Source organism: Elephas maximus, chromosome 3 (assembly GCF_024166365.1).
Source record: "Elephas maximus indicus isolate mEleMax1 chromosome 3, mEleMax1 primary haplotype, whole genome shotgun sequence".
Taxonomy (NCBI): domain Eukaryota; kingdom Metazoa; phylum Chordata; class Mammalia; order Proboscidea; family Elephantidae; genus Elephas; species Elephas maximus.
This window is the reverse complement of record NC_064821.1, coordinates 189,229,077-189,252,434: the sequence shown is the minus strand read 5'-3', so window position 1 is coordinate 189,252,434 and position 23,358 is coordinate 189,229,077. Positions and strand designations below refer to the sequence as shown.

At 42.0% G+C, this 23,358-nt stretch overlaps 1 protein-coding gene across 1 annotated transcript; it reads right to left on the bottom strand.

The window, feature by feature from the left end:
• LELP1 (late cornified envelope like proline rich 1) lies at positions 1-306 on the bottom strand. The gene has a single exon (XM_049880515.1). The coding sequence runs from the start codon at positions 304-306 to the stop codon at positions 1-3; it is 306 nt and encodes a 101-aa protein (XP_049736472.1).
• Between the last annotated feature and the right edge of the window lie 23,052 nt (positions 307-23,358).

Sequence of the window (23,358 nt, the reverse complement as noted above, 5' to 3'; positions counted from 1 at the left end):
TCACTCCGGGGGTGGGCAAGGAGAGGGACATTTAGAAGGACAGGGCTTGGCACAGAGCTTGGGGGGAGGGCATGGAGGGGGGCATGGAGGGGGGCATGGAGGGGGGCATGGAGGGGGGCATGGAGGAGGGCACTTTGGTGCGCATGGTGATGGACACTTGTCGCGTGGGCACTTGTCAGAGCACAGTTGCAACAGCTTCTTTAAACAACTGGGCTGACATTTGGGCTCACACTTTTGTTCACACTTTTGTTCACACTTGGGCTCAGTCTTTTGTTCACCAGATTTGCTTTTATCATCACTCGACATTGCTTCTTAATTTTCTGGGCCCTGCAAAGAAATACCAGACAGGTTTTAGGTGGAAGACCACACCTGAGGTCACAGAGGACCAGTGTAGGCTTACTACTCACACTTGCTCCCTGCCCTTGTTCTTAAGAAAGGCTTCTTGAGATGGGCTCATCTTCTCACTTAAGGGGCTGTCTTCTTGTCATGGGTCCCTGGTGGCACAGTGGTTAAGAGCTTGGCTGCTACCTAATGGTTGGTGGGGTTGGCAGTTCAAATCCACCAGCTGCTCCTTGGAAACCTTGGAAATCCTGGGGCAGTTCTACTCTGTCCTGTAAGGTTGATGTGAGTCAGAATTGATTCGATGGCAATGGGTTTGGTTTATATTTTTTGTCTCTTGTCTTTGTATGGATTTGTAACAACATTTCCTGATCTACCAATCATTACTCTTTCTTTTCACTTTCCCTCATCTCCATCCCATAGCCTCTAGCAGAGGTTCATAACTTAGGGTCCTTGGGTCCCCAAACATAGCACCTGTATTTCAGTATAGCTGGTATCTTCTGTAGCCCCGTGTATTTTATTTTATTAATTTAAAAACATTATTTTGTTGAGTTTCTAAGTTTGATCGCACTGCTGAAGTCATCAGGACATAAAAAAGATTTTAAGTAACTCCTGAAAGACCACCTCTGCAGGTGGAATGGGAGGATGTCTTAGTTATCTAGTGCTACTATAACAGAAATACTACAAGTGGATGGCTTTAACAAAGAGAAATTTATTCTCTCTCAGTCTAGTAGGTTGGAAGTCCGAGTTCAGGATGCTAGCTCCAGAGGAAGGCTTTCACTCTCTATCAGCACTAGAAGAAGGTCCTTGCAATCAATCTTCTGTTGGTCTAGGAGCTTCTCAGTGCAAGGACCCCAGGTTCAGAGGACATGCTCTGCTCCTGGCACTACTTTCTTGTTGGTGTGAAGTCCTCCTGTCTCTCTGCTTGCTTCTCTCTTTTATATCTCAAAAGAGATTGACTCAAGAAAAAACCTAATCTTGTAGATGGAGTCCTGCTTCATTAACATAACTGCCTCTACTCCTGCCTCATTAACATCATAGAGGTAGAATTTACAACACATAGGAAAATCATATCAAATGACAAAATGATGAACCATCACAATACAGGGAATCATGGCCTAGCCAAGTTGCCACACATTTTTGGGGGACACAATTCATTCCATAACAGGGGGTATATTAGTGGATTTAGGTACCTTCATTCAATCCTGTGACCTGCCTAAGCCCCCAGAACTTTGAGAACTGCTTTCTCACTTGAGGACTGGGGAAGGGAGGATAATGAATCTCTACCATGATGGGATTCTCACGGACCACTCTAAAATTTCTCCTCCAACCTCCCTCATCCCCCATCTGGGTTGTACATAGAGCTTAGTGTAAGGGAAAACATCAGGAGAAAAAATGAACTGGCAAGCTCTAATTGTTCTGAAAATGTGAATGCTAGAGCCACACAGTATGATTTTAAGAAAGGAGTTTCTTTTTCCCTCCGTTGAGTTTTACCCTGAGCGAGGCCTTCCTGTATGGACAGTGTAACTTCTAGGATGTGGACAGGGCTTTTCAGTTCCTGACAATACTTCAGGTTGATTCTATTGCTGTGCCTTTGATTTCCTTTAGCAATATAAAGTGTTATCTAATTTCAGTTTTAAAATCAGTATGGCTCACTGGAAAGGCAGATGAAATTGCTAAGCATTTCTATTCTAAGGTGAAGCACACCCCAGCTCTTGCTCTGAACATGTGAGGAATCTTTCACTCAAACAACCATCCCACCCCTGCTCAGTGGCTGGGGACTGCAGGTCCCTTCCCGGAGAGGAGGGGTAAAAGAGGGGCCATTTCCAGTTGTCCAAACACAACTTACGCCCTTGTGTTGGTAGAGAACTTGACAAGTAGTCGAGTGAAGTGGATGTTATGGCTGTGCTCAGGAAGGTGGGCTTGCCCTCTGGTTCCTCTGTCCAGCTCTGAAGAATCCAGGGGGAGGGGGAGGGGGAACCCTTCATCTGTGAGATCATGCCCCGCATCATCAAGGAGATATTGTTGTGTGGCTGCAGAGCTCCAGCTCAACTCCAGAGTTTGTTGTGAGAACAGACCTATGAGTAATCACCCTCTTTGCTGTCCCACCTCTTCCCTCAAAATTCATGCTGGTGAAACCAGGCTGCAGTGAAGGCTGCTGAGCTCTAAGTGTAGTCAGGCTCATTGCTGCCAGGAACAGAAAAGCTTCGTCCCTAGGGTTACCCATGGTCTCTGTTTTTTCCGCCAGCCTCCCCAAACTTCGCTGTTTCGTGTGCCATTGAGTTGGTCCTGACTCATAGTGACCCTACAGGACAGAGTAGAAATGCCCTATAGGGTTTCCAAGGCTGCAATCTTTACAGAAGCAGACTGACACATCTTTCTCCCATGGAGTGGCTGGTGGGTTTGGACCACTGACCTTTCAGTTAGCAGCTGAGCCCTTACCCACTGTGCTGCCAGGGCTCCTTCCCTAAACTTTAACTCCTCTGAAATTGTCCCCTTCTTCACCGTTCTAGCAAAACTTTCCTGAATTGATTATAGTCGTTTTGACTTTCTTCTCCTCCCTGTTTTTCTGAAATCTCTTTTTACCTCCTCATAATCCCTAGCCCAAGTCCAAGGATTATTTTTCTCTTTTGCTCAATGTGTTTGGCTATAATTCACTGTCCGATGGAGCTCTGCATTTTTTTTCTCCCCAATCAGAGGGGCTATCACTTGATACACAAGGCAAATAATGTATATTGTGAAGGAATTCAGTTTGATACTCCTGACCATCCCTGACCAGTTTGGTTAACCTCAGGCGTTGTCTTAGAATAGAAAGGTTTGCAGGGCAGAGCCTCTTAAAAGGCTCCTTTTTGTCCTTTTCAAAGACCTGGCCATTGAATGGTTGTAACTGGAATAGGGGTATGTTTTAGTTATCTAGTCCTGCTATAACAGAAATACCACAAGCAGATGGCTTTAACAAGCAGAAATTTATTCTCTCACAGTTTAGGAGGCTAGAAATCCAAATTCAGGGAGCCCACTCAAAGGGGAAGCTTTCTCTCTCTGTCATCTCTGGAGAAAGGTCCTTGTCATCAATCTTCTCCTGGTCTAGGAGTTTCTCAGCACAGGGACTCTGGGTCCAAAGGGTGCACTCTGCTCCTGGCTCTTCTTTCTTTGTGGTAATGAGGTCCCTCTCCTTTCTGTTTGCTTCTCTCGTTTATATCTCAAAAGAGATTGACTCAAGATGCAACCTAATACTGTAGATTGTGTCCTGCCTTATTAAAGTAATTGCCTCTAATCCTGCCTCATTAACATCATAGAGGTTAGAATTTACAACAGATCCGATAATTACATCAGATCACACAAAGGAGGGTAGCCACACAATACTGGGGATCATAGTCTAGCCAAGTTGACACAAATTATGGGGGGATACAATTCAATTCATAACACAGTGTGTCTGGTGGTAATGGGAGGTTGGTGCAGGAAAGCTAAATAGGGCTCAGGCACATAGTGCCTTGAACTCACATCCAGAAGGTTGGATTTGGCAACCAATCACTGATGATTTATGAGTGACTTTTGATTAAAATTGTAATGTGATCACATTTAAGATGTCGAAAGATATTTCTGGAGGCCAAGTGTAGGGTGGATTGAGGGTGGTGGTGGGAGAAAGTAGAAGTTAAAAATTTTCTAAGTCCAAAGGAGGGCAGTGACTGTGGTAGAAAGAGGAGGCTAATGAAAAAAACATGTTTAGAGAGGCAAATTTTTGGGATTTGGTTACTGACTTGCTGTGGAAAATTAAGAAGACAGAAGAAAGGAAAAATTAAGAAAGAAGAAAGATTTCAAGCTGGTGGTGCTTCTGTTAATGGGCGCTAAGGACAAAGGAGAACAGTTTTATGTTAGAAGATGGATTTGCGTGTGAGGGTGTTAAGAGTGGGGTACAGTGGTGCATCTTGGATGGTGTCTTAGTCATCTAGTGCTGCTGTAACAGAAATACCACAAGTAGATGGCTTTAACACACAAAAGTTTATTCTTTCATAGTCTAGTAGGCTAAAGTCCAAATTCAGGGTGTCAGCTCCAGGGGAAAACTTTCTTTGTCGGCTCTGGAGGAAGGTCCACGTCATCAATCTTCCCCTGGACTAGGAGCTTCTCTTCTCAGGTACCCCAGGTCCAAAGGATGCGCCCTGCTTCAGGCACTGTTTTCTTGGTGGTATGAGGTTCCCCGTCTCTCTGCTCACTTCTTTCTTTTATATCTCAAAAGAAATTATCTTAAGCCACAATCTGATCTTGTAGATCTCATAAAAATAACTGCCTATAATCCATCTTATTAACATAGTGATAGGATTTACAACACATAGGAAAATCTTATTGGATGACAAAATGGTGGACAGTTACACGATAGTGGAAATCATGGCCTTGCCAAATTGATACACATATTTTTAGGGAACACAACTCAATCCATGACAGGTGGTTTTATGGCTCTGGCCCTCGTACCAGTCACTGGTCAGACCAGAAACCTTGAGTTGCTTTCAGTCCAACAAGCACTTACTGGATGGGGGAGCATGGGGTGGTCCTGGGAAAGGACTGAGGAAGGGGAGAAGGGGCTGAGGAGGATGGGGAATTCCATTACAGAGCTTATTTGATTTTCACAAAGAAGAAAGAATACCATGTATATTTAAAGCCCAAACTAACCAAAAGAAAAGGGAGAGTGGACCAGAATTTAAACCCCTGCCATTGGGATACTTGGTGTTAAATCCATACCCTTTGTATCAGCCCCATTCCTCTGTACTCATTTTCTTTTCTCCCTATATTTTGTCCATGAGTTCTATCTCCTTAAAGCTGGTGAGAAGCATTTTCCACACCTGTTTCAGGAGACCCAGCCCCATTTGCTCTTCAGCTCTGGACCAAAGATATTAATATGGATATGGAGAGGGCAGTGGTTTATGACAATGATGTCAAAACATGTAGTCATTTCTGCTAGTCTTTGTCATCTTCCTCTCTCTCCTTTCTTCTCTTTCTTATTTCTTGTTCAAGAAGTTCTTACTGAATAAAAGTATATCATTGCTGGACTTCTACCGTAATGTAGTTTGTCCATCTTTTTAGTCTTTGAAATCCTCCTGTCTAAAGTTCAGCATTCCTGGCACTGTTACATTTAACATCCCAGGTATCATGTTAACCTTTGGCTTAGGGTTTGACTGGCAGATGGCTGACAGCAAGGCACCATGGAGATGAAACATAGACCAAGCTTCTTAGGTGGCTGGATCTCATAAACAGAGTGACTGGATGAGGAGATGTGTGAGTGTTGAAGCCTGGGCTCAGTTAGGGGTTAAGAGAGACGATCCTGGAGTTAGATCCCTGGGTTCAAATCCTGCCTTTGTCCTTGACTTAACTAGTGACCTCCTAGAAATTTATTTAACCTTTCCAAGTCTCAATTTCCTCATCTATAAAATGCTATAATACTAGCACCTATCTTAGGACAATACATAACTTATATGGAGTGCTTACAACATGCTAGGCTCATCTCCCAGTGCACAGCCTACACTCTCAATGATTGTACTACACAGCTTCCCTGTATTCATAGGGTTATTGGGAAGGTTAATAAAGATACCACAGATGTAGAGCCCTCAATAAATATTTTTATAATTATTAATATTTTTGTCAAGGCTGGTTTGGCTTCTTTATCACTTGGCCTGCCTGATCTGTATCTATCTATCATCTATCTTTCTGTATATCTACTATCTATCTATCTATCATCTCCCTGTGTTTTCTGACCTTGGCCCTGAAATCCCACTTTTCCAACTCAATATTTTCCTTGGGCTTCTCTGTATTTTTTTTTTTTTTTTTCTGTCTTCAAGTCAAAGCTACTGCTGGTGCTCACAACCAGATTAAACATTTCAATATTAACTGTTAGTGAATGAATTCAGTTTTGAGTAGGGAGAGATGAAGGAAATGTAATTGATAAAAGACAGTAATTTAAACTTTTATAGAGGTCAACAAAGTCATAAGATTGTTCATAAATTCCTCCCTGTGTGCCTACAGGCCTGGTATGTCTCATCTCATACATTGTACCAGGCCAGGGAGGTTCTGTGTCAGCAATTTTTTCTTCACAAGGAGGTCCCCCTCTTTTTTTTTTTTTCTTTTTCTTTTTCCTTTTCTATCTTTCTGGGTAACTGAACAAACAGGACCTGTAGAAGGAAGTCGTAAAACTACTCAATTCCTTCCCCTGGTATGTCTTCAAACCGTCTCTGTGGGGATGAATCTTTCTTCCTCTCAAGGTGAAATCTCTGGCAGATACCACTGACTTTTAGGATTGTGCTTAGACAATAAGAAGTTTTCCGGCCAAGTCACTTCTGTTTACACAAGTAATCTTATTGCAGGAATTGAAAGGTCTATTTTCCTGAACTTTAGATTTCCCTCTCTTGCCCACTAGGGACTGCTGCAGGCAGGAAGTCTGCACAGGAGAGGAGAGCAGCTTGTCTATTTGCTCCTTGGAGTTTCCACTCCTCTTCCCTCACTCACCCAGCTGCCTCTGGTCCCTCAGGGCAGAGGCTACCTAGTGAGGAGAGAGAAGGGCCAGACAAGTTCTTATGTGACCAAATACTGTTCTGGCTGACTTAGGAGCTTCCTGGGCTTGGCTGAACTTTTCTTTTATGGGGAACTGAATATGTTCCTCAAGGAATGCTGTGCCCTACCCCTCACTGGGGTTTTGATCACAGTTCTTCAATATTTGCAAATGCATCTTTTTTGGCCAGTTCCTTAGGCTGTGGCTCTGGCTCAGTGGCACCCAGGCATTTGGCAGTCCCCCCGCTTCTCTCCACTGGTGACTGCACCTCTAGGTGGCCCTCTAGGACAGAGTTTTAAACAGACAGCCTTCCCTATTCTGTGGGCCGCATCTGGCCCATGGGAAACACTTATATATCCTTTTCCCTCTTATTCCTTAGTAGCCATTGGTGATTTTTCCCCGGTAATTGTGTACTTTTGCTCACTTCATTATGTATTGTGGAAGGGAGGTTCTATGATGTCTTTATGGACATGGTTCAGTATTTATCCTATTTGACTCACTGCAGTATTTGACACTGTCATGTCCTCCATTTTACCCCTCTTCCCTTGGGCTCCTCTGCTACATGGATAGTCCCCCACTTCTCCGGCCTCATCTTAGTCTCCTTCATGACTCTGCCTCCTCTGCAGACTCCTTTCCTTTCAACTTCACTTGGCTTCCTTCACTTCATACACTTGCTAATTATCTCATTCTTCACCATTGCTGAACACCCCCTTCCCTGTTCCTAGGTCCAAAGGTGAACACCCATTGCGTATACTTTGGTACCTCAAGCCAATTTTACAAAATCAGAATTCATCACTTTCCACTTCTTTTCTAACATGTTCCTCTTGTGCTCTCCAGCTCTGTGAATAACATCCCCATTCACCAAGATTTCTAAGTTAGAAACCTGGATCATCCCAAACTCCTGCCTCCCACTCACCTCACACCAAATGTGTCCTAAGGATCTGTCTGCCTAGTGTATTTTCTAAACCACAGGATGCTAACCGAGACTCGTGTCTGGATGCCACTGTGCAACTCTCTCTCAAGTCAGTCCCCATCACACTCACAGGCATTGCTGTGGCCTAATTGAGACTCTCATCCTTACAGGTCTTCCTGCCTCCAAAGTGCCTCACTCTAATTCATACTCCACAGAACTGTCACACTGATTTTTGTAAAAGTCTAACTTTACCCCAGAATTTAAGATGAGATCCAAGGTTGTTAGTTGGGTCTATGAGACCATTATGAATCTGGCCACTGCTTTCAGCTCGGTCATCACAGATTCTGGGGTTAAACTACTTGCAGTTCCTGACATGCACTTGGCTTTTTGGAAACTCCCTGGTTTCTCTGTGCCAGCTATGTCCCCTCTCCTCCCTCTCCTAACCTTGAACTCCCAGGAAACTTACCTTGGGCATGATTTATCTGACCCTCCCAGGTGTTAGGTGCCTGCGTAAAGCTCATTCTGAGGTTTTATCCTCATATTTTGTAGTTATTTATTTCCCAAGATCTCTGTTTCACATGAGAGGCTGGTCTTGAGATCAGGAACCATTTATTTTTATCTCTGTAATCCCAGTGCCCTGTGCATGGCCCCACATGTCAATGACTCGGCAATGAATGATTAATCCCCATGAAGAGACGGAATCATATTATTTCAATAGCTTTGCAACTACTCTTCTCCCTAACTAGAATGTCTTCCCCATTCTTTATTTTTATCTTTTAGACTCAACTTAAAAATTCCTCCTTCCACGCGGACCTCTCTGATTGCCGCTTCAGTCAAGAAATACTGTCCTGGAACATCCCCAGTGCAGTCCCACAGCTGGATTCCCTCACCTATTCTGCTGGAGGCAGTGGCTGTGTACATTCCTGCCTCCTGTCTCACCCAGTGCCCTGCTGCTCTCTTGTTATTCTATGCATCTTCAGTGCTGGCCAAGGGCCTGGCACGTAATAGATGCTCAGTGAGTGTCTGGAGAATAAATGGATATACAAGACAAATTCCAGCAGGGGAATTAAGAATAAAATGAACTATCTGTAAGAGGAAGGAGATCCAAATTCATACAGGTGGGAGTTATAACTAGGAGATTTGTTTCATTAGTACAGCTGTCTTAGCTCCAGAGACTCCAGAAGGCAGGCACTATGGGCCTTATAGGCTGGAAATCCCAGATCACCCAGGGTTTGTTGAGGACACAGCTCCCATCTGCTCCAGGCAGAGATGAACTCACATGTAAGGATCCATCTTGGGTCCCAATAGTATCTTCCTTTAGCCCTGAACAACCCCTCCCCCCACCCCATATAAATTCTCTGCTTTGTGAGGCCCCCTTCACGAGCAATGGAGAGGACCTGGAATGGGGTGGATTTGGACCACAGTTCTATTCTGACACAAATGGGGTTGCCATAAGTTGGAATCAACTTGACAGACACTTTTTTTTTTTTTTAAATGCAACAGCAAGATGGACATTTGGTAAGTGATTTAAACAATTAAGATGAGATGCCTGGGTCTGACGAATATCTGCTTCCTCCAGAATTGTCTAAACCCATGGATAAAAGGGTATAGATTGGGACACTCTTCATTTCATATGAAGCTTCTAAAAAGAAGAGCAGCTTGGAGAAGCAAATAAGTGAGATGTCTGGGCCCAGCTGGTGATGCAGGACTCAGCACTAATACCACTGGAAGGCCAAGCTTGTGACCCCTTTTTCTGATTTCTAGAAGAGATTGAAGGGATTACTTTATGAATTTTATGCTGTTGTTGGGTGCTGTTGAATCAATTCTGACTCATGGTGACTCCAAGTGCCAGAGTAGAACTGTCACATGGTTTTCTTGGCTGCAATCTTTATGGAAGCAGATTGCCAGGTCTTTCTCCCACAGAGCCACTGGGTGAGTTCAAACCACCAACCCTTTGATTAGCAGCTGAACACTTAACCAATGTATTATATTATCTATATATGGATGGATATATTATATATATTAGAGAGAGAGAGAGAGAGAGACTGAGACAGAGACCTTGGGAAGGATCAGACTATGGAGCCTGAGAGTACCTCCAACCGCCACCCTAGATTTTTCTGCTGATATCATTCCCTGTCTCACATATAAAATGGTGTTGTTCTAGAATAACCCAGGTTTGGAGCAATGCATGAGGTGTTGTGAGCCATAGATTGCATTGGTGTGGAGAAGGGGGTGAATCTTTGGGGAGACCAAATGCTGTGAGTAGAGGATGGAGTGAGACTGGAAATGTGGAAGTTTAAAGAATAAGGCTATCTTGGAGGCAAGGGAGGATGGATAGGCTCCAAGACAGAAAAGCAAGATTAGGAAATGGGTCGTGCCTAGAGAAGGCGTTCTTTTCTCTTGGGCTGTAAGGTCCGCCATTTTTTACACATAGTGTTATGTATTCCCTTCAGTTACCTGCAGCCTTTCAGTGAGTCTGTCACACCTGTGGTCTACGGTGGTGTGTTGGGGAATGGCTGGATGTGTGATAATTGTGGGTTACTACATTGTTAGCAGCACCATCTAGAGAGGGTCAGAGATTCCGGAGTTCTGGGCAGTGACCTATAGCACAGTGAAGTTGGGTGGAGAGGAGCACACTACAGCGGGAGGCAGTTGCTGGAAGGAAGGACCCAGGAAGTCCTAAGAAGTAATCCTCCTCCTTCCCGAGCATAGAGGTGTAAGACCCAAAAAGCTGGTGAGGTGACACTCAGTTTACATGCAAATATGTGAATGCAAAGAGAGAACTAGAATCTTATCTAAGTATTGATGGCGGCAATCTCTTAGTGGTAGGATTATGGCTATTATTTTCTCTTTTTTTAATTGATTTTCTTATCTGCTTCTGCCCAAGACACAATGATGACTGCAAATATGGGACATATTTTTGAGGATCTTCTCCAGAGGCTGGGCTTTCTTGTTTCTTTAATTTTAAAAAATCTATTGTAATCAAGGCTGGGTCTGGCCATAAGCTACTCTCCCTTATGCTTCCTCTACCACTAGAGGTTGGAGTAAAACCACAAGTAGAAAAAATATATTAAGTTTAATTCAGATTTCATGAATTGTAATGTTTTTGAAGGCACAGCAGTAAAATTAAACCAAATATTAAAGTACTTTTCCTAGACCAAAGAATGAAAAAAGTTTAAATGCAGTTTCTTCTAGTTTTTCTGATTTAATTTTTTATGTTTAACTCTTTTGTACATATGGAATTTATTTCAGCATCTGTTTATAGGTGAAGAACAACTCCAGTTTTTTCAATAATGCAATGCTTGTCAGTCATCATATACCAACTGATCTTTCATGTCCTCCCAAACTTGTATGCTTTAGGACATAAAAAATTTGTATGCAACTGCTCTACTTACATGTTATTTATTGAATTGCAATGATTTCTCTAATATCCTCACGCTGTGTGATTTTCGACTATGTAGCAGAAACTGGTCTCGTAGAAGAAAAGTGAGAAAATGGCGGTGCTGTTCACAAAAAAAATTCACAAGGACAGGAAATATCAAATTGGGCAGGTGTGAGGGCCAACAGAAGAGAACAATTTGGGCCATAGTGACTTTATCACTTGTCACAATTTTCTTCTTGTAGCTATTGTTATATTTACTTGCATTTCTTGTGAGGTTTTGTGCTTCTTTTATTTATTTATATTTTTTTAAATTTTTATTGTGCCTTAAGTGAAAGTTTTACAAATCAAGTCAGTCTCTCATACAAAAGTTTATTTACTCTTTGCTATATACTCCTAATTGCTGTCCCCTACACAGGCCGCTCCTTCCCTCCACTCTCTCTTTTTGTATCCATTCAGCCAGCTTCTAACCCCCCGCCCTCTCATCTCCCCTCCAGATAGGAGGTGCCAACATAGTCTCAAGCATCTACTTGATCCAAGAAACTCATTCTTCACCAGCAACTTTTTCTATCCCATTGTCCAGCCCAATCCCTGTCTGAAGAGTTGGCTTTGGGAATGGTTCCTGTCCTGGGCTAACAGAAGGTCTGGGGGCCGTGACCGCCAGGGTCCTTCTAGTCTCAGTCAGACCATTAAGTCTGGTCTTTTTACGAGAATTTAGAGTCTGCATCCCACTGCTCTCCTACTCCATCAGGGTTTCTCTATTGTGTTCCCTGTCAGGGCAATCATAGGTTTTACTGGGCACTATTTTTTTTTTTTTATCTAGTTCTGGTCTCAGGCTGATGTAGTCTCTGGTTTAGGTGGTCCCTTCTGTCTCTTGGTCTCGTAATTACCTTGTGTCCTTGGTATTCTCCATTTTCCTTTGGTCTAGGTGGGTTGAGACCAATTGATGCACCTTAGATGGCCGCTTGCTAGCATTTAAGACCCCAGGGGCCGATCTTCAAAGTGGGATGCAGAATGTTTTCTTAATAGATTTTATCATGCCAATTGACCTAGATGTCCCCTGAAGCCATGGTCCCCTGACCCCTGCCCCTGCTATGCTGGCCTTCGAATCATTCAGTTTATTCAGGAAACTTCTTTGCTTTTGGTTTAGTCCAGTTGTGCTGACCTCCCCTATATTGTGTGTTGTCTTTCCCTTCACCTAAAGCAGTTCTTATCTACTACCTAATTAGTGAATAACCTTTTCCCTCCCTCCCTCTTTCCTCCCCTCCCTCTCTCCCTCCCTCCTTTCCCCCCTCATAACCATCAAAGAATATTTTCTTCTCTGTTTAAAATATTTCTCGAGTTCTTGTAATAGTGGTCTTATACAATATTTGTCCTTTTGCAACTGACTAATTTCACTCAGCATAATGCCTTCCAGATTCCTCTGTGTTACGAAATGTTTCACAGAGTCATCACTGTTTTTTATCAATGAGTAGTATTCTATTGTGTGAATATACCATAATTTATTTATCCATTCATTCATTGATGGGCACCTTGGCTGCTTCCATCTTTTTGCTGTTGTAAACACTGCTGCAATGAACATGGGTGTGCATATATCTGTTCGTGTAAAGGCTCTTATTTCTCTAGGATATATTCCAAGGAGTGGGATTGCTGGATCATATGGTAGTTCTATTTCTAGTCTTTTTTTTTTTAATTAACTTTTATTAAGCTTCAAGTGAACATTTACAATTCCAATCAGTCTGTCACATGTAAGTTACATACATCTCACTCCCTTCTCCCACTTGCTCTCCCCCTATTGAGTCAGCCCTTTCAGTCTCTCGTTTCGTGCCAATTTTGCCGTCTTCCCTCTCTCTCTATCTTCCCTTCCCCCCTCCAGTCAAGAGTTGCCAACACATTCTCCAGTGTCCACCTGATTTAATTCGCTCTGTCTTCATCAGCATCTCTCTCCCCTCTGCTGACCAGTCCCTTTCATGTCTGATGAGTTGTCTTCGGGGATGGTTCCTGTCCTGTGCCAACAGAAGGTCTGGGGAGCATTGCAGCCGGGATTCCTCTAGTCGCAGTCAGACCATTAAGTATGGTCTTTTTATGAGAATTTGGGGTCTGTATCCCACTGATCTCCTGCTCCCTCAGAAGTTCTCTGTTGTGCTCCCTGACAGGGCAGTCATCGATTGTGGCTGGGCACCAACTAGTTCTTCTGGTCTCAGGATGATGTAGGTCTCTGGTTCATGTGGCCCTTTCTGTCTCTTGGGTTCTTAGTTGTTGTGTAACCTTGGTGTTCTTCATTTTCCTTTGCTCCAGGTGGGTTGAGACAAATTGATGCATCTTAGATGGCCGCTTGTTAGATTTAGGACCCCAGACGCCACATTTCAAAGTGGGATGCAGAATGTTTTGAAAATAGAATTGTTTTGCCCATTGACTTAGAAGTCCCCTCAAACCATGTTCCCCAGACCCCAGCCCCTGCTCCGCTGACCTTTGAAGCTTTCATTTTATCCCGGAAACCTCTTTGCTTTTAGTCCAGTCCAATTGTGCTGACCTTCCTTGTATTGAGTGTTGTCTTTCCCTTCACCCAAAGCAGTTCTTATCTACTGATTGATCAATAAAAAACCCTCTCCCTCCCTCCCTCCCTCCCCACTTTGTAACCACAAAAGTATGTGTTCTTCTCAGTTTTTTCTATTTCTCAAGATCTTATAATAGTGGTCTTATACAATATTTGTCCTTTTGCCTCTGACTCATTTCGCTCAGCATAATGCCTTCCAGATTCCTCCATGTTATGAAATGTTTCAGAGATTCGTCACTGTTCTTTATCGATGCGTAGTATCCCATTGTGTGAATATACCACAATTTATTTACCCATTCATCCGTTGACGGACACCTTGGTTGCTTCCAGCTTTTTGCTATTGTAAACAGAGCTGCAATAAACATGGGTGTGCATATATCTGTTTGTGTGAAGGCTGTTGTATCTCTAGGGTATATTCCGAGGAGTGGGATTTCTGGGTTGTTTGGTAGTTCTATTTCTAACTGTTTAAGATAACGCCAGATGGATTTCCAAAGTGGTTGTACCATTTTACATTCCCACCAGCAGTGTATGAGAGTTCCAATCTCTCCGCAGCCTCTCCAACATTTATTATTTTGTGTTTTTTGGATTAATGCCAGTCTAGTTGGTGTGAGATGGAATCTCATCGTAGTTTTAATTTGCATTTCTCTAATGGCTAATGATCAGGAGCATTTTCTCATGTATCTGTTGGCTGCCTGAATATCTTCTTTAGTGAAATGTGTGTTCATATCCTTTGCCCACTTCTTGATTGGGTTGTTTGTCTTTTTGTGGTTGAGTTTTGACAGAATCACGTAGATTTTAGAGATCAGGCGCTGGTCGGAGATGTCATAGCTGAATATTCTTTCCCAGTCTGTAGGTGGTCTTTTTACTCTTTTGGAGAAGTCTTTAGATGAGCATAGGTGTTTGATTTTTAGGAGCTCCCAGTTATCTGGTTTCTCTTCATCATTTTGGTAATGTTTTGTATTCTGTTTATTCCCTGTATTAGGGCTCCTAGGGTTGTCCCTATTTTTTCTTCCATGATCTTTATCGCTTTAATCTTTATGTTTAGGTCTTTGATCCACTTGGAGTTAGTTTTTGTGCATGGTGTGAGGTATGGGTCCTGTTTCATTCTTTTGGAAATGGATATCCAGTTATGCCAGCACGATTTGTTAAAAAGACTCTCTTTTCCCCAATTAACTGACACTGGTCCTTTGTCAAATATCAGCTGCTCATCCATGGATGGATTTATATCTGGGTTCTCAATTCTGTTCCATTGGTCTATGTGCCTGTTGTTGTACCAGTACCAGGCTGTTTTGACTACTGTAGCTGTATAATAGATTCTGAAATCAGGTAGAGTGAGGCCTCCCACTTTCTTCTTCTTTTCAGTAATGCTTTACTTATCCGGGGGTTCTTTCCCTTCCGTATGAAATTGGTGATTTGTTTCTCTATCCCCTTAAAATATGACATTGGAATTTGGATCAGAAGTGCGTTATATGTATAGATGGCTTTTGGTAGAATAGACATTTTTACTATGTTAAGTCTTCCTATCCAAGAGCAAGGTATGTTTTTCCACTTAAGTATGTCCTTTTGAATTTCTTGTAGTAGAGCTTTGTAGTTTTCTTTGTATAGGTCTTTTACATCCTTGGTAAGATTTATTCCTAAGTATTTTATCTTCTTGGGGGCTACTGTGAATGGTATTGATTTGGTTATTTCCTCTTCGGTGTTCTTTTTGTTGATGTAGAGGAATCCAAGTGATTTTTGTATGTTTATTTTATAACCTGAGACTCTGCCAAACTCTTCTATTAGTTTCAGTAGTTTTCTGGAGGATTCCTTAGGGTTTTCCGTGTATACGATCATGTCATCTGCAAATAGTGATAGCTTTACTTCCTCCTTGCCAATCCGGATACCCTTTATTTCTTTGTCTAGCCTAATTGCCCTGGCTAGGACTTCAAGTACGATGTTGAATAAGAGCGGTGATAAAGGGCATCCTTGTCTGGTACCCGTTCTCAAGGGAAATGCTTTCAGGTTCTCTCCATTTAGAGTGATATTGGCTGTTGGCTTTGCATAGATGCCCTTTATTATGTTGAGGAATTTTCCTTCAATTCCTATTTTGGTAAGAGTTTTTATCATAAATGGGTGTTGGACTTTGTCAAATGGCTTTTCTGCATCTATTGATAAGATCATGTGGTTTTTATCTTTTGTTTTATTTATGTGATGGATTACATTAATGGTTTTTCTGATATTAAACCAGCCTTGCATACCTGGTATAAATCCCACTTGATCAGGGTGAATTATTTTTTTGATGTGTTGTTGGATTCTATTGGCTAGAATTTTGTTGAGGATTTTTGCATCTATGTTCACGAGGGATATAGGTGTATAATTTTCTTTTTTTGTAATGTCTTTACCTGGTTTTGGTATCAGGGAGATGGTAGCTTCATAGAATGAGTTGGGTAGTATTCCGTCTTTTTCTATGCTTTGAAATACCTTCAGTAGTAGTGGTGTTAAGTCTTCTCTGAAGGTTTGGTAGAACTCTGCAGTGAAGCCGTCTGCTCCAGGACTTTTTTTTGTTGGAAGTTTTTTGATTACCGTTTCAATCTCTTTTTTTGTTATGGGTCTATTTAGTTGTTCTACTTCTGAATGTGTTAGTTTAGGTAGGTAGTGTTTTTCTAAGAATTTATCCATTTCTTCTAGGTTTTCAAATTTGTTAGAGTACAATTTTTCGTAGTAATCTGAAATGATTCTTTTAATTTCATTTGGCTTTGTTGTGATGTGGTAATTCTCGTTTCTTATTCGGGTTATTTGCTTCCTTTCCTGTTTTTCTTTAGTCAGTCTAGCCAGTGGTTTATCAATTTTGTTAATTTTTTCAAAGAACCAGCTTTTGGCTTTGTTAATTCTTTCAATTGTTTTTCTGTTCTCTAATTCATTTCGTTCAGCTCTAATTTTTATTATTTGTTTTCTTCTGGTGCCTGATGGGTTCTTTTGTTGCTCACTTTCTATTTGTTCAAGTTGTCGGGACAGTTCTCTGATTTTGGCTCTTTCTTCTTTTTGTATGTGTGCATTTATTGATATAAATTGGCCTCTGAGCACTGCTTTTGCTGTGTCCCAGAGGTTTTGCTAGGAAGTATTTTCATTCTCGTTGCTTTCTAAGAATTTCCTTATTCCCTCCTTGATGTCTTCTATAACCCAGTCTTTTTTCAGGAGGGTATTGTTCATTTTCCAAGCATTTGATTTCTTTTCCCTAGTTTTTCTGTTATTGATTTCTAGTTTCATTGCCTTGTGGTCTGATAAGATGCTTTGTAATATTTCAATGTTTTGGACTCTGCAAAGATTTGTTTTATGACCTAACATGTGGTCTATTCTAGAGAATGTTCCATGTGCCCTAGAAAAAAGAGTATACTTTGCAGCAGTTGGATGGACAGTTCTGTATAAGTCAATGAGGTCAAGTTGGTTGATTGTTGTAAGTAGTTCTTCCAGTCTCTATTGAGCTTCTTACTGGATGTCCTGTCCTTCTCCGAAAGTGGTGTGTTGACGTCTCCTACTATAAATGTGGAGGTGTCTATCTCACTTTTCAAGTCTGTTAAAATTTGATTTATGTATCTTGCAGCCCTGTCATTGGGTGCATAAATATTTAATATGGTTATGTCTTCCTGATCAATTGTCCCTTTTATCATTATATAGTGTTCTTCTTTATCCTTTGTGGCCGATTTAAGTCTAAAGTCTATTTTGTCAGAAATTAATATTGCTACTCCTCTTCTTTTTTGCTTATTATTTGCTTGATATATTTTTTTCCATCCTTTGAGTTTTAGTTTGTTTGTGTCTCTAAGTCTAAGGTGTGTCTCTTGTAGGCAGCATATAGATGGATCGTGTTTCTTTATCCAGGCCGTGACTCTCTGTCTCTTTATTGGTGCATTTAGTCCATTTACATTCACCGTAATTATAGATAAATAAGTTTTTAGTGCTGTCATTTTGATGCCTTTTCATGTGAGTTGTTGGCCATTTCATTTTTCCACATACTTTTTTGTGCTGGGACGTTTTTCTTAGTAGATTGTGAGATCCTCATTTTCATGATGTTTAACTTTATGTTAGTTGAGTCGTTACATTTTTCTTGGCTTTTTTCTTGAGTTAGGGAGCTGATATACCTTTTTGTGGTTACCTTATTATTTACCCCTATTTTTCTAAGTAAAAACCTAACTTGTATCATTCTATATCGCCTTGTATCACTCTCCATCTGGCAGTTCAATGCCTCCTATATTTAGTCCCTCTTTTTGATTATTGTGATCTTTTATCTATTGATTTCCATGATTCCCTGTCATGTGTATTATTTTGTTTATTTATTTATTTATTAGAATTAATCTTAATTTGTTTGTTTTTGTGCTTTCCCTATTTGAGTTGATATCAGGACGTTCTGTTTTGTGACCTTGTATTGTGCTGGTACCTGATATTATTGGTCATCTGACCAAACAATCTCCTTTAGCATTTCTTGTAGCCTTGGTTTGGTTTTTGCAAATTCTCTAAACTTGTGTTTATCTGTAAATATCTTAATTTCTCCTTCATATTTCAGAGAGAGTTTTGCTGGATATATGATCCTTGGTTGGCAGTTTTTCTCCTTCAGTGCTCTGTGTACGTCGTCCTATTCTCTTCTTGCCTGCATGGTTTCTGCTGAGTAGTCTGAACTTATTCTTATTGATTCTCCCTTGAAGGAAACCTTTCTTTTCTCCCTGGCTGCTTTTTAAATTTTCTGTTTATCTTTGGTTTTGGCAAGTTTGATGATAATATGTCTTGGTGTTTTTCTTTTTGGATCAATCTTAAATGGGGTTCGATGAGCATCTTGGATAGATATCCTTTCGTCTTTCATGATGTCAGGGAAGTTTTGTGTCAGGAGTTCTTCAACTATTTTCTCTGTGTTTTCTGTCCCCCCTCTATGTTCTGGGACTCTAATCACTCGCAAGTTTTCCTTCTTGATGGAGTCCCACATAATTCTTAGGGGTTCTTCATTTTTTTAATTCTTTTATCTGATTTTTTTCAGCTATGTTGGTGTTGATTCCCTGGTCCTCCAGATGTCCCAGTCTGCATTCTAATTGCTCGAGTCTGCTCCTCTGACTTCCTATTGCGTTGTCAAATTCTGTAATTTTATTGTTAATCTTTTGGATTTCTACATGCTGTCTCTCTATGGATTCTTGCAACTTGTTAATTTTTCCACTATGTTCTTGAATAATCTTTTTGATTTCTTCAACAGTTTTATCAGTGTGTTCCTTGGCTTTTTCTGCAGTTAGCCTAATTTCATTTGTGATGTCTTTAAGCATTCTGTAAATTAGTATTTTATATTCTGTATCTGGTAATTCCAGGATTGTACCTTCATTTCGGAAAGATTTTGATTCTTTTGTTTGGGGGGTTGGAGAAGCTGTCATGGTCTGCTTCTTCATGTGGTTTGATATGGACTGCTGTCTCTGAGCCATCACTGGGAAACTAGTTTTTCCAGAAAATCCGCTAAAAAAAAATGCAGTGAGATCCCTGTCAGAGTTCTCCCTCTGGCTCAGGCTATTCGGATGTTAATGGAGCCACCTGGGGAGGGTGGGGGAGGGATCAGAGAGCTAGGAGTGTAGCACCTCAGAATACAGCCAGAGTTGTTTGTCTTACTTGGAATGACTCTTATATCTGAGATTTCTGTGGGGCGCGTCGCCTATAGGTCCTGGTTGTGTGGAGATTGCCCCCCGGGGGTTCTGGCCCGCTGGCGTCACGGTCAGATCCTCCGCTGTCAGCCCCACCCCCAAGGTTAAGGCTCCCCTACTGGGACCGTGCTCTCCCGTCTCCAAAATCAGTCGCTGCCTCCTGGGGACTCCCATCCCGCAAGCCGCATCGCGCGCCGCTCCTGCGAACCGGGTGGGCTCCCCTCCCCCGGGGTCATCTCAGGAGAGCGGAGCAGGTCCCCGCGCCTGAATCGCAACTGCGCGTCCCGGCTGGGGCGCTGCTCTCCCCGCTCCAAGACCAGCCACTGCCTCCTGGGGACTTCTTCCACCGGCTGCTCTGCCACACCGCCCACGCGAACCAGCTGGGCCCGCGCGAACTGGTTGGGACAGCCCCGGGGTCAATTCAGGGGAATGTAGCTGCTCTCCGTGCTCACGCCCCGCCCACTCCCGCCAAAATCCCGGCGGGACGGCTCCCCGGCTGCGACGCTGCTCTCCCTGCTCCAAGGCCAGTCACTTCCTCCCGGGGACTTCTCCCTCCGGCGTGCCGCGCTGCTCGCGCGAACTAGGTGGGCGCCGCCTGCACGAATGGCTGGGCCCCCGCGGGGTCAATTCAGGGGAATGTAGCTGGTCCCCGCGCTCACGCCCCGCCCACTCCCGCCAAAATCCAGGCAGGAAGGCTCCCCGGCTGGGACGGTCCTCTCCCCACTTCACGACCAGTCACTTCCTCCCGGGGTCTTCTCCCTCCGGTGCGCCACGCCACTCATGCGAACTGGGTGGGCGCCCCCGCATGAACGACTGGGCCCCCCCGGGTCAATTCGGGGAAATGTAGCTGGTACCCGCAGTCGTGCCACTCCTGGTCCCCGCCAAACTCCCGGAGGGACATTTCCCCGGCTGGGACGCTGCTCTCCCTGCTCCAAGACCAGTCACTGCCTCCCGGGGACTTCTCCCACTGGCTGCGCCGCCACTCCACCTGCGCCAACCGGCTGGGCTCCCTCCCGGGATGAGTTCGGGTGCTAGGGCTGGGCCCCTTGTCTGTGCCGTCTGCCCCCCTGGGCTCTGCCCCAAATTGGGCTCTGAAGGTCACCTGCCTGGTACACTGTCTCCTGGCTCTGAAAACAATCGCTGTCTCCCCGTATTTGTTCGTTCTCCGTCTCTAAATCTGTGTTTGTTGTTCAGAGTTCGTAGATTGTTATGTATGTGATCGATTCACTTGTTTTTCCGAGTCTTTGTTGCAAAAGGGATCCGCGGTAGTGTCCACCTAGTCTGCCATCTTGGCCCCGCCTCCTATTTCTAGCTTTTTAAGGAAGCACCAAATTGATTTCCAAAGTGGTTGTACCATTTTACATTCCCACCAGCAGTGTATAAGTGTTCCAATCTCTCCACAGCCTCTCCAACTTATTGGTTTGTGTTTTTTGCGTTAATACCAGTCTTGTTGGAGTGAGATGAAATCTCATTGTAGTTTTGATTTGCATTTCTCTAATGGCTAATGATCATGAGCATTTCCTCATGTATCTGTTAGCTACCTGAATGTCTTCTTTAATGAAGTGTCTGTTCATATCTTTTGCCCATTTTTTAATTGGGTTATTTGCCTTTTGGCAGTTGAGTTTTTGCAGCATTTTGTAGATTTTAGAGATCAGGTGCTGATCGGAAATGTTATAGCTAAAAACTTTTTCCCAGTCTATAGGTAATCTTTTTACTCTTTTGGTGAAGTCTTTGGATGAGCAAAGGTGTTTGATTTTTAGGAGCCACCAGTTATCTAGTTTTTCTTCTGCATTGTTAGTAATGTTTTGTATACTGTTTATGGCATGTATTAGGGCTTGTAACGTTGTCCCTATTTTTTCTTCCATGATCTTTATCATTTTAGATTTTATGTTTAGGTCTTTGATCCATTTTGAGTTCGTTACTGTGCATGGTGTGAGGTATGGGTCTTGTTCCATTTTTTTGCAGATGGATATCCAGTTATGCCAGCATCACTTGTTAAAAAGACTGCCTTTTCCCTAATTAGCTGACTTTGGGCCTTTGTCAAATATCAACTGCTCATATGTGGAAGGATTTTTGTCTGGATTCTCAATTCTGTTCCATTGGTCTATGTATATGTTGTTGTACCAGTACCAGGTCGTTTTGACTGTGGCGGTATACTATGTTGCAAAGTCAGGTAGAGTAAGCCTCCCATATAATTTGTTTCTCCATCTCATTAAAAATGTCATTGGGATTTGGATTGGAATTGCATTAAATCTATAGATGGCTTTTGGTGGAATAGACATTTTTACAATGTTAAGTCTTCCTATCCATGAGCAAGGTATGTTTTTCCACTTATGTAGGTCTCTTTTGGTTTCTTGAAGAACTGTTTTGTAGTTTTCTTTGTATAAGTCTTCTACATCTCTGGTAAGATTTATTTCTAAGTATTTTAACTTCTTGGGGGCTACTGTAAATGGTATTGATTTGGTGATTTCCTTTTTGATGTTCTTTTTGTTGGTGTAGAGGAATCCAACTGATTTTTGTATGGCTCACTCCATTTAGGATGATGTTGGCTATTGGCTTTATATAAATCCCCTTCATTATGTTGAGGAATTTTCCTTGTATTCTTGTTTTGCTGAGACTTTTTATCATGAATGGGTGTTGAACTTTGTCAAATGCCTTTTCTGCATGAATTGATAAAATCATGTGATTCTTCTCTTTTGTTTTATTTAAATGATGGGTTACATTACTTGTTTTTCTAATTTTGAACCATCTCTGCATACCTAGTATGAATCCCACTTGGTCATGGTGAATTATTTTTTGATATGTTGTTGAATTCTATTGGCTAGAATTTTGTTGAGGATTCTTGCATCTAAGTTCATGAAGGATATAGGTCTGCAACTTTTTTTTTTTTTTTTTTTGTGGTGTCTTTACCTGGTTTTGGTATCAGGGATATGCTGATTCCTAGAATGAGTTTGGGACTATTCCATCCTTTTCTATGCTCTGAAATACCTTTAATAGTAGTGGTGTTAACTCTTCTCTGAAAGTTTGGTAAAACTCTGCCGTGAAGCTGTCAGGGCCAGGGCTTTTTTTTTTGTTGGGAGTTTTTCGGTTACCGTTTCCATCTTTTGTTTTGTTATGGGTCTATTTAGTTGTTCTACCTCTGTTTGTATTAGTTTAGGTCGGTAATGTGTCTCTAGGATTTCATCCATTTCTTCTAAGTTTTCAAATTTGTTAGAGTACAATTTTTCATAGTAATCTGATATGATTCTTTTAATTTCAGTTGGGTCTGTTGTAATATCACCTATCTCATTTTCTATTCAGGTTTTCTGCTTCCTCCCCTGTTTTTCCTTTGTCAGTTTGGCCAATGGTTTATCAATTTTGTTAATTTTTTCAAAAAAACAGCTTTTGGTCTTGTTAATTCTTTCAATTGTTTTTCTGTTTCTATTTCATTTAGTTCTGCTCTAATTTTTATTATTTGTTTTCTTCTGGTGCCTGCAGGTTTCTTTTGTTGCTCTCTTTCTATTTGTTCAAGTTGTAGGGATAATTCTTTGATTTTGGCCCCTTCTTTTTGTATGTGTGCATTTGTTGATATAATTTGACCTCTGAGCACTGCTGTCGCTGTGACCCAATGGTTCTGTTAGGAAGTGTTTTCTTTCTCATTGGATTCTATGAATTTCTTTATTCCATCCTTAATGTCTTTTATAATCCAGCCTTTTCTGAGCAGGGTATTGTTCAGTTTCCAAGTGTTCAATTTCTCTGGCCTGCTCCTTCTGTTATTGATTTCTACTTTTATGGCTTTATGGTCAGAGAAGATGCTTTGTAATATATCAATGTTTTGGATTCTGCTAAGGCTTGCTTTATGGCCCAATATGTGGTCAATTCTAGAGAATGTTCTATGTGCTCTAGAAAAGAAAGTATACTTGGCTGCTGTTGGGTGGAGTGTCCTGTATATATCTCCAAGATCAAATTGGTTGATTGTGGCACTTAGATCTCCCGTGTCTTTATTGAGCT